General features: G+C 45.0%; 1 protein-coding gene and 1 pseudogene across 4 annotated transcripts in view; both read right to left on the bottom strand.

The window, feature by feature from the left end:
• LOC149430695 (voltage-gated potassium channel KCNC1) overlaps window positions 1-4,207 on the bottom strand; it is a 200,185-nt gene extending 195,978 nt beyond the window's left edge. For 2 of the 4 annotated variants that reach the window (XM_089666089.1, XM_089666088.1), the window contains exon 1: window positions 2,588-4,207. In XM_089666089.1, coding sequence (XP_089522215.1) covers window positions 2,588-3,157 — 570 coding nt within the window. In that variant the 5' untranslated portion in view covers window positions 3,158-4,207. The remainder of the gene's footprint in view (window positions 1-2,587) is intronic. The other 2 variants (XM_089666087.1, XM_089666086.1) reach the window with 2 other exon arrangements.
• Window positions 3,343-6,127, bottom strand: LOC149430696 (uncharacterized; annotated as a pseudogene).
• Window positions 6,128-12,680: the final 6,553 nt, after the last annotated feature.

A 12,680-nucleotide genomic window follows, 5' to 3' on the forward strand; every position in this document is an offset into this window, starting at 1 on the left:
AACACCCTTCAAATATAACTAAGATTGTACACCACTTTGTATCAAATAAAGATTTGTACTAGAGACGTGTATGCTCTCCATTCAGCTACTCTAGACTTCATGTTCTCCATCTGCCTATTGAAGATGTCTGTGCTGTCGTTCCAGCTAGTGGGGACGTCTATGTTCTCTGTTTGACTACTGGGGATTCTTAGCTTCTCTAACTGCCTAGTAAAGTCTCTGTATGTTCCATCTCTTTGTGCCTACTTTAGACTTCTATGTTTTCCATTTGACTACTGGGGACCCTTATGTTCTCTAACTGCCTACTGGTGGCTTGTACATTCTCCATAAAGACAATGACAACTTGTATGTTCTTCAACTGCCTACTGAAGTCTTTGTATGCTCCATATCTACCTTTTTTAGACATGCATGTACTCCATTCAGCTAGTGAAGACACGTATGATCTCTCTCTAGTCAGTGGAGATTCGAATGTTCTCCATCTAGCTAGTGGAGACTTGTACATTCTCCATTCACTTGCTCTTGACTCTTATGTTCTCCATCTGCCTTTTGAAGACTTCTATGTTCTCCATAAAGGTACTGAAGACTTGTATGTTGTCCAACTGCCTACCGAAGACTCTATATGTTCTCTCTCTCTGTGCCTACTTTAGACGTCTAAGTTCTCCATTTGACTACTGGGGACTCTTATGTTCTCTAATTGCCTACTGGTGGCTTGTATGTTCTCCATAAAGACACTGGAAACTATGTATGCTCTTCAGCTGCCTACTGAAGCCTTTGCATGCTCCCCATCTATCTACTTTAGACTTTTATGTTCTCCATCCATCTAGTGGAGATTTGAATGTTCTCCATCCAGCTAGAGGAGACTTGTATGTTCTCCATTCAGCTACTCTAAACTCTTATGTTCTCCATAAAAATACTGAAGACTTGTATGTTGTCCAACTGCCTAGTAAAGTCTCTGTATGTTCCATCTCCTTGTGCCTACTTTAGACTTCTATGTTTTCCATTTGACTACTGGGGACCCTTATGTTCTCTAACTGCCTACTGGTGGCTTGTATGTTCTCCATAAAGACACTGAAAACTTGTATGTTCTTCATCTGCCTACTGAAGTCTTTGTATGCCCCGCCCCCCCCCCCCCATCTACCTACTATAGACTTGTGTGTTCTTCATTCAGCTTGTGGAGACTTGTACATTCTCCATTCAGCTATTCTAGACTCTTATGTTCTCTATAAAGATCCCGAAGACTTGTATGTTGTCCAACTGCCTACTGAAGGCTCTGCATGTTCTCCCTCTGTGTCTAATTTAGAATTTGTTTGTTCTCCATCCAGCTAGCGGAGACTTGTATGCCCCCCTTCCAGCTAGTGGAGATGTTCCTCATCTGGATACTGGTGATTTGTAGCATTTATCCGGCTACTGAAGGCCTACATACACTCCGTCAGGCTACTGAAAACATGTATTCTCTTTGTCGGGGCACTAGGGTTTTATAGCAACACTATATGAGACTGGTATCTTCTTTACTAGGGTACTGAAGCTTGTATTATCACTATGAGAGTACTGGATGCTTGTATACTCTTTAACAGGTATTTCCTATCTTCAGCAGCCCTGTGCTATTTTACCAGGGGTGCGACACTGTTGCAATGCTACACCAACTATTATGAGATACATGGGGATGAGCTTCAAGTCGCCCCTGACCTCCTTGCAGCTAGTCTTAGATTCTGGGGAAAGGATAACCTGCAGCTGCTGCGATACTCTTCTCAAGGGCAGAAGACACTTTGCCCCTCCATGGCTCTGCCCCCTTACTGAGACATGGAAAGGGCTGTGCAGGATGCTTGTCATTGACTGGCAGCAAGGAATAACCTTCAGCAAGGTTGTTGATTATCTTCAGCAGCTGACAGCAGTGAAAGCAGGACCAGCGAAGGGGCTCCGTATAATACATAGAGACCTAAATCATCTCCTGTCACCTGCATTCTCATTGTGAACAGCATTGTCATTGTGGCAAATAGTGATTTGGTAGCAAGCCATGCAGACAGCACCTGTTCAGCTGATGGAGGACTTGCAGGCAAATAATGATGGCATTTATTATTGGTTGACAGTTCTCTAAGATACGTCTTCTGTACAGACCTGATATTGTGCACCTCCAGCGTTCCCTTTGTACCGTACACCCCTAACTCCACCTGAGGTCTGTGCACCCCCAGCTCTCTCTTGGCACTTCCCCCGCACCCCCACTCCACCTAGTAATTCAAACCACAATTTAAATGCAGTTACGTGCACCCCCTTGCTTTCCCAATAGTTTACAGTCTGAACCCCCTACCCCCCTAATGTACTACACAACAGCCCCCCCCCCCCACACACACACACACACACACACACCTCCACAATTGAGCTGAGTGACACCTGATGATGAGCAGTGGTCAGCGGAGCCTGAAGGTTGCACAGACATAACAAAGTCATTATCCTCCCCCTCAATAACTCACTTACTGAGTGGAGAAAGCCATCCATGTTTCCAGCAGCCATTGTGGCTCCAGTAAAAGCTTGACTCAATCATATATGACAGAATGGGTGAGGGGAGGGGCACATTATAGGTACTGGAACTTACCCTGGCAAATCTAGATGAGTAAGGGTCTTCAAAAAGGGCCCAAATCCGTGGCTGCCACCTTCTCCAGAAGCCTCCACCTTTGCCATCAGGAGAGTCACTAAGGGCCAATCTCTTGGTCAGCTCCAACTCTTCTTCTCCATCTCCAGAGTCACCAGTGCCATCCACATCACCCTCTTCTGCACTGCTTTCCACTGGACCTCCACCAAAACTGTCCAGAGCCTCCTCTGCGTCCCGGTGCTGCCGGTAGGTCATCCAGCAGCAGGGTTCTACATCTGTTTCATCGATGCCCCAGAATGCCAACTCCTCTTCGTACAGAGGGCCACATACATCTGCTGGGCAGTGCAGCTTGCCAGTCCGGTAATAATTAAGTATGTGGGCAAAAACCCCAGGATGGCGATCAAAGAAGAACTCATTTGCCCGAGGGTCATAGTCAAAGTGGCTGTGGGCATCAGGCTCTGCCAACCATGCCAGTCTGGTGCCTGGCAGGGTGCGGAGGGTGCTCCGATAGGTCTGGTGTCGTGTTCCTCCTACGTTGATCACGATCCGGTCTGTCTCGTCTCCTTGGCCCATGACGGGTGTAAGAGGCACTCATCAGTCCCAGAGTGGGTGCTATTGACAACTCAGTTTTCTTGCCATGCCCTCCAGATGTGCAACTAATGCTGAAGGGTCAGTCTCACACCTCCAAAGCAAATCTGTTCTCCTTCAGTCACATCAAACTCCTACTGTGATTCTAAAAGGACGGCTTCCCATTCACATCATCCCCAGATGTGGTGCTGAAAGGACAGTTCTCCACTTTACCCCGAGATGTGATGCTGAAAGGACAGTTCTCTGATTACTTTACCCCCAGATTTGTGGTGCTGAAGGGACAGTTATTCGATCACTTTACCCTCAGATGTGGTGCTGAAGGGACAGTTATTCGATCACTTTACCCCCAGATGTGGTGCTGAAGGGTCTGTTCTCCGATCACTTTACTCCCAGATGTGGTGCTGAAGGGTCGGTTCTCCGATCACTTTACTCCCAGATGTGGTCCTGAAGGGTCGGTTCTCCGATCACTTTACTCCCAGATGTGGTGCTGAAGGGACGGTTCTCCGATCACTTTACCCCCAGATGTGGTCCTGAAGGGTCGGTTCTCCGATCACTTTACCCCCAGATGTGGTGCTGAAGGGTCGGTTCTCCGATCCCCTTATCCCCAGATGTGGTGCTGAAGGGTCGGTTCTCCGATCCCCTTATCCCCAGATGTGGTGCTGAAGGGTCGGTTCTCCGATCCCCTTATCCCCAGATGTGGTGCTGAAGGGTCGGTTCTCCGATCCCCTTACTCCCAGATGTGGTGCTGAAGGGTCGGTTCTCCGATCCCCTTACCCCCAGATGTGGTGCTGAAGGGTCGGTTCTCCGATCCCCTTATCCCCAGATATGGTGCTGAAAGGACAGCTCCCGGTCACATTGTCCTCCTGTGTGGTGCTGAAAGGACAGCTCCCGGTCACATTGTCCTCCTGTGTGGTGCTGAAAGGACAGCTCCCGGTCACATTGTCCTCCTGTGTGGTGCTGAAAGGACAGCTCCCGGTCACATCATAACGGAGCTACTGCTGCAGCTGGAGGAGCGAGATCTGAGCAGCAGAGTGCGCAGGCGCAATGTCTTCCAAGAAATGCAAATTTGCTTGGGTCCTAGTGCTGCCTTGTCACAGCCCTATCATCAGATGTGACATGCAGGGACAAATGCAAGAATCAGACATGAAGCATGCAGAGCCCATTGCAGGCAGTGAAGGGGGTTCTATGACACCTCTAGATGAGCTCATTGTTCTCTTTGGAAGGTCTATATGGCCGTCCTTTCCAGGGAGGTGGGGGGAGGGGATTAGTAACATCTCTGACTGTAATCAGCAAAGATATTTATCCTTTTAGGCTGAATCTAGCAGAGTATTGATCCATCAGTGATTACAGGAATATTCCTCCATGGAACCTCAGTATAGCTGGGCTGACATTATTGTCTCCGATTCTCCAAACTGATCACTGAAATATTTTTCCATCCAATGTGGCTCCATTCAGTGGGCTATAGGTCCATTGGTGGATAGTTGAAGGTTCTGTACTGTCCATATGTCCATCCAGTGTGGCTCCATTCAGAGGGCTATAGGTCCATTGGTGGATAGTTGAAGGTTCTGTACTGTCCATATGTCCATCCAGTGTGGCTCCATTCAGAGGGCTATAGGTCCATTGGTGGACAGGTGAAGGTTCTGTACTGTCCATATGTCCATCCAGTGTGGCTCCATTCAGAGGGCTATAGGTCCATTGGTGGACAGGTGAAGGTTCTCTACTGTCCATATGTCCATCCAGTGTGGCTTCCATTCAGAGGGCTATAGGTCCATTGGTGGACAGGTGAAGGTTCTCTACTGTCCATATGTCCATCCAGTGTGGCTCCATTCAGAGGGCTATAGGTCCATTGGTGGACAGTTGAAGGTTCTGGATACACTGGTGAACAATGGGAACTGTACTACCCATCTGCCCATCAAGTGTGGCTCCATCCAGAGAGTCATGAGTCCATTAGTGGACAGTTTGGTTTTTTTTACTATCCATCTGCCCATACAATGTGGTTCCATTCAGGAGACCATGAGTCCATTGGTGGACATGGGGGTTTCTCTGCTGTCCATCTGTCCATCCAGGTAGATGGCTCCATTTAGAGGTCTAAGGATACACTGGTGGACAGTAGGGGTGTAGTACTCTCCATCTGCCCATCCAGTGTGGCTCTATGGGAAGGGCTGTTGGTCCATTGGTCAATGGTTGGGGGTTCTGTACTGTCCATTTGCCCAGCCAGTATGGCTCCATTAAGAAGGCTATGGACCCATTGGTGGGTGGTGTGGGGGTTCTGCACTGTCCATCTGCCCATCCAGTGTGACTCTGTGGGGAAAGCTGTTGGTCCATTGGTGAATGGTAGAGGGTTCTGTACTGTCCATCTGTCCATCCAGGGTGGTTTTGTTCAGAGGGTTATGAATACACTGGTGGATAGTGGGATTTCCGTACTGTCCATTTTCCATCTAGTGTAGCTCTGTTCAGAAGGCTATGGGTCCATTGGTGGACAGTTGGGGGTTCTGTACTGTCCATCTGCCCATCCAATGTGTCTCTATTCAGAAGGATATGAGTCCATTGGTGGACAGTTGGGGGTTCTGTACTGTCCATCTGCCCATCCAATGTGTCTCTATTCAGAAGGATATGAGTCCATTGGTGGACAGTTGGGGGTTCTGTACTGTCCATATGTCCATCCAGTGTGGCTCCATTCAGAGGGCTATAGGTCCATTGGTGGACAGTTGGGGGTTCTGTACTGTCCATCTGCCCATCCAATGTGTCTCTATTCAGAAGGATATGAGCCCATTGGTGGACAGTTGGGGGTTCTGTACTGTCCATATGTCCATCCAGTGTGGCTCCATTCAGAGGGCTATAGGTCCATTGGTGGACAGGTGAAGGTTCTGTACTGTTCATATGTCCATCCAGTGTGTCTCCATTCAGAGGGCTATAGGTCCATTGGTGGACAGTTGGGGGTTCTATACTGTCCATCTTCCCATCCAAACAAAGAAGCTATAGATACACTGGAGAACAGTGAGAGTTCCATACTGTCCATCTGCCCATCCAGTGATGTTCAGAGGGTTATGGGTCCATTGGTGGACAGTTGGGGGTTTTATACTATCCATCTTCACAACTAATGTGGATCCATTTAGTGGGAAATGCATACATGTCAGGAATGGACTCGCCAATGGTGGTGGGACTCACCTGCCTTGTGGGCTTCAGTACCAGGGCTGGCCAGCGGGTGCCCTCGGCAGCTAGAAGCTCACTCCTGCAATCAAGCCATCACCTGAGGCTGATTGCAGGAGGTGTATTTAAGGAATGGCCAGGCATGCAGTCAGGGCCTCGGTGTATTGTTCCCATGAGCCCCTGTATCTGCATCCTGTCTGCTTCCTGCCTGATCCTGACTCTGCTTGAACTCTGCCTGCACCAACCTCGGCTACTCCTGACCAATCTTCTGCTCTACCCCTTGTACCTTGTCTGCCCGTTAACTACCGACCTGGCCCGCCTGACTACATTGTTCTCCATATTTATATATATATATCAGTTAAGATTTGGGTTTGTTGCACCTTGTTGTTCGTATTTGTGTTAGTTTAGGGTTTGGTTTGTTGCACTGCATTTATGTTTGTGTTGCCCTTAATAAAATATATTTTTTTACACGCTATACCTGAAATCTGTGTTTCCCTGTGTCGGTCCACACACCTCTGGTCATACCCGGAGCCCTGACAATACATATGTGGACAGTGAGGGTTAACTTATAGGCTGTCCATCAAGTGTGGCTCCTTTCAGAGGTGAATGGGTCCATTGATGGACAGTGGGGGTGGGGGGGGGGCTTTGAACTGTCCCTCTGCCCTTCCAGTGTGGCTCTGTTCAGAGGGTTATGGGTCCATTGGTGGGTGGGGAGGGAAGTTCTGTACTGTCCCTCTGCCCTTCCATTGTGGCTCTGTTCAGAGGGTTATGGGTCCATTGGTGGGTGGTGAGGGAAGTTCTGTACTGTCCCTCTGCCCTTCCATTGTGGCTCTGTTCAGAGGGTTATGGGTCCATTGGTGGGTGGTGAGGGAAGTTCTGTACTGTCCCTCTGCCCTTCCATTGTGGCTCTGTTCAGAGGGTTATGGGTCCATTGGTGGGTGGTGAGGGAAGTTCTGTACTGTCCCTCTGCCCTTCCATTGTGGCTCTGTTCAGAGGGTTATGGGTCCATTCAGTGTGCTCCATTTAGAGGGCTATCTGTCCATTGGTGGGTAGTGTGTGGTTCTATACTGCCAATATGGCCATCCAGTGTGGCTCTGTTTAGAGGGTTACGGATACACTGCTGGACAGTGAGGGTTAGATAATGTCCACCTGCTCATCCAGTGTTGATTCGTTGAGAGGATTATGGGTCCATTGTTGGAAAATGGGGGTTCTGTACTGTCCCTCATATATGCTGTTGTTCCAGTGTGTGGCTTTGTTCAGAGGTCTATGAGTCAATTGTCGGACAGTGGGGGGTTTCCCCTGTCCATTTTTCCTATGGACCCATTGGTGGACATTGGGGGTTCTGCTCTGTCCATATAGTCTGCCCTTCCATTGTGGCTCCATTCAGAGGGCTATGGGTTAATTGATGAACAGTTGAGGGTTCTGTACTGTGTAACTGCCAATCCAGTGTAGCTTTCTTCAGAGTGCTATGGGTCCACTGGTGGACAGTGGAGGTTCTGCGCTGTCCATTATAAAGGCTACCAATACAGTGGTTGGCTCCATTCATAGGGATTTGGGTCCATTGGTGGACAGTGGGGGTTCTGTGTTGTCCATCATAAAGGCTATTAATCCAGTGTTTGGTTCCATTCATAGGGCTATGATTCCATTGGTGGACATTGGGGGGGGGGGGGGGGATCCGTGTGGCACTGTTCTGCTCTGTCCGTCATATAGGCTGTCCATCCAGTGTGGCTCCATTCAGAGGACTATGGGTCCATTGTTGGACAGCGGAGGGTTCTGTACTGCCAATTTGCCTATCCAGCGTATCTCAGTTTGAAGGGCTTTGGGTCTATTGGTTGACAGCTACTGTTACTGTAAGTGGGGGTAGTAATCCTAAATGAAAGGTTATTGATCTTCGCTGGAGAGGTATTGTTCTGGATGGAGGGTTTTTGATTCTGGATGGAGGGGTATTGATAATGTATATAAGGGGTATTGAACCCAGAAGCAGAGGGTATTACATAGTTACATAGTTAGTCTGGCTGAAAAAAGACAAAAGTCCATCCAGTTCATTGATACAGAGGAAGGCAGAAAAACCAGCAAAGCACGATCCAATTTGCTCCTGCAGGGAAAAAATTCCTTCCTGACCCCCCCCCCCCCCCCCGAGAGGCAATCGGATATTCCCTGGATCAACTTTCCCTATAAATGTTATATCCAGTTATATTCCGTGTATCCAAGAAAGGATCCAGGACTTTCCAACAGCAATCCACTGAGCTGGTCACACCCAACTCTGGAGGGAGTCTATTCCAGATTCTCACAGCTCTTACTGTGAAGAAACCTTTCCGTGTTTGGAGATGACATTTCTATTCCTCCAGACGTAAAGAGCGCCCCCTGTCCTCTGTGATGATATACATGGAGATCATATCCCCCCTTATGTATTATACATGGAGATCATATCCCCCCTTATGTATTATACATGGTGATCATATCCCCCCTTATGTATTATACATGGAGATCATATCCCCCTTATGTATTATACATGGAGATCATATCCCCCCTTATGTATTATACATGGAGATCATATCCCCCCTTATGTATTATACATGGAGATCATATCCCCCCTTATGTATTATACATGGAGATCATATCCCCTTATGTATTATACATGGAGATCATATCCCCCCCCTTATGTATTATACATGGAGATCATATCCCCCCTTATGTATTATACATGGAGATCATATCCCCCTTATGTATTATACATGGAGATCATATCCCCCCTTATGTATTATACATGGAGATCATATCCCCCCTTATGTATTATACATGGAGATCATATCCCCCCTTATGTATTATACATGGAGATCATATCCCCCCTTATGTATTATACATGGAGATCATATCCCCCTTTATGTATTATACATGGAGATCATATCCCCCTTATGTATTATACATGGAGATCATATCCCCCTTATGTATTATACATGGAGATCATATCCCCCCCTTATGTATTATACATGGTAATCATATCCCCCCTTATGTATTATACATGGAGATCATATCCCCCCTTATGTATTATACATGGTGATCATATCCCCCCTTATGTATTATACATGGAGATCATATCCCCCCTTATGTATTATACATGGAGATCATATCCCCCTTATGTATTATACATGGAGATCATATCCCCCTTATGTATTATACATGGAGATCATATCCCCCCTTATGTATTATACATGGAGATCACATCCCCCTTATGTATTATACATGGAGATCACATCCCCCCTTATGTATTATACATCGTCATCATATCCCCCCTTATGTATTATACATGGAGATCATATCCCCCCCTTATGTATTATACATGGAGATCATATCCCCCCTTATGTATTATACATGGTGATCATATCCCCCTTATGTATTATACTTGGAGATCATATCCCCCCTTATGTATTATACTTGGAGATCATATCCCCCCTTATGTATTATACATAGTGATCATATCCCCCTTATGTATTATACATGGAGATCATACCCCCCCCCCCTTATGTATTATACATGGAGATCATATCCCCCCTTATGTATTATACATGGAGATCATATCCCCCTTATGTATTATACATGGAGATCATATCCCCCCTTATGTATTATACATGGAGATCATATCCCCCCCCCCCCTTATGTATTATACATGGAGATCATATCCCCCTTATGTATTATACATGGAGATCACATCCCCCTTATGTATTATACATGGAGATCACATCCCCCCTTATGTATTATACATGGAGATCATATCCCCTCTTATGTATTATACATGGAGATCATATCCCCTCTTATGTATTATACATGGAGATCATATCCCCCTTATGTATTATACATGGAGATCATATCCCCCCTTATGTATTATACATGGAGATCATATCCCCCCCTTATATATTATACATGGAGATCATATCCCCCCCTTATGTATTATACATGGAGATCATATCCCCCTTATGTATTATACATGGAGATCATATCCCCCTTATGTATTAAACATGGAGATCATATCCCCCCCTTATGTATTACACATGGAGATCATATCCCCCTTATGTATTATACATGGAGATCATATCCCCCTTATGTATTATACATAGAGATCATATCCCCCTTATGTATTATACATGGAGATCATATCCCCCTTATGTATTATACATGGAGATCATATCCCCCCTTATGTATTATACATGGAGATCATATCCCCCCTTATGTATTATACATGGAGATCATATCCCCCTTATGTATTATACATGGAGATCATATCCCCCCCTTATGTATTATAAATGGAGATCATATCCCCCTTATGTATTATACATGGAGATCATATCTCCCCTTATGTATTATACATGGAGATCATATCCCCCCTTATGTATTATACATGGAGATCATATCCCCCCCTTATGTTTTATACGTGGAGATCATATCCCCCCTTATGTATTATACATGGAGATCATATCCCCCTTATGTATTATACATGGAGATCATATCCCCCCTTATGTATTATACATGGAGATCATATCCCCCCCCCTTATGTATTATACATGGAGATCATATCCCCCTTATGTATTATACATGGAGATCACATCCCCCTTATGTATTATACATGGAGATCACATCCCCCCTTATGTATTATACATGGAGATCATATCCCCTCTTATGTATTATACATGGAGATCATATCCCCTCTTATGTATTATACATGGAGATCATATCCCCCTTATGTATTATACATGGAGATCATATCCCCCCTTATGTATTATACATGGAGATCATATCCCCCCCTTATATATTATACATGGAGATCATATCCCCCCCTTATGTATTATACATGGAGATCATATCCCCCTTATGTATTATACATGGAGATCATATCCCCCTTATGTATTAAACATGGAGATCATATCCCCCCCTTATGTATTACACATGGAGATCATATCCCCCTTATGTATTATACATGGAGATCATATCCCCCTTATGTATTATACATAGAGATCATATCCCCCTTATGTATTATACATGGAGATCATATCCCCCTTATGTATTATACATGGAGATCATATCCCCCCTTATGTATTATACATGGAGATCATATCCCCCCTTATGTATTATACATGGAGATCATATCCCCCTTTTGTATTATTCATGGAGATCATATCCCCTCTTATGTATTATACATGGAGATCATATCCCCCCTTATGTATTATACATGGAGATCATATCCCCCTTATGTATTATACATGGAGATCACATCCCCCTTATGTATTATACATGGAGATCACATCCCCCCTTATGTATTATACATGGAGATCATATCCCCTCTTATGTATTATACATGGAGATCATATCCCCTCTTATGTATTATACATGGAGATCATATCCCCCTTATGTATTATACATGGAGATCGTATCCCCCTTATGTATTATACATAGAGATCATATCCCCCCTTATGTATTATACATGGAGTTCATATCCCCCCTTATGTATTATACATGGAGATCATATCCCCCCTTATATATTATACATGGAGATCATATCCCCCCCTTATGTATTATACATGGAGATCATATCCCCCCTTATGTATTACACATGGAGATCATACCCCCCTTATGTATTATACATGGTGATCATATCCCCCCCCTTATGTATTATACATGGAGATCATATCCCCCCTTATGTATTATACATGGAGATCATATCCCCCCTTATGTATTATACATGGAGATCATATCCCCCCCTTATGTATTATACATGGTGATCATACCCCCCTTATGTATTATGCATGGAGATCATATCTCCCCCTTATGTATTATACATGGAGATCATATCCCCCCTTATGTATTATACATGGAGATCATATCCCCCCTTATGTATTATACATAGAGATCATATCCCCCTTATGTATTATAAATGGAGATCATATCCCCCCTTATGTATTATACATGGAGATCGTATCCCCCTTATGTATTATACATGGAGATCATATCCCCCCTTATGTATTATACATGGAGATCATATCCCCCTTATGTATTATACATGGAGATCATATCCCCCCTTATGTATTATACATGGAGATCATATCCCCCCTTATGTATTATACATGGAGATCATATCCCCCCTTATGTATTATACATGGAGTTCATATCCCCCCTTATGTATTATACATGGAGATCATATCCCCCCTTATATATTATACATGGAGATCATATCCCCCTTATATATTATACATGGAGATCATATCCCCCCCTTATGTATTATACATGGAGATCATATCCCCCCTTATGTATTACACATGGAGATCATATCCCCCTTATGTATTATACATGGAGATCATATCCCCCC

This window comes from Staurois parvus, unplaced genomic scaffold (assembly GCF_062004578.1).
Source record: "Staurois parvus isolate SC_StPar_1 unplaced genomic scaffold, SC_StPar_1.0 ptg002521l, whole genome shotgun sequence".
NCBI lineage: Eukaryota > Metazoa > Chordata > Amphibia > Anura > Ranidae > Staurois > Staurois parvus.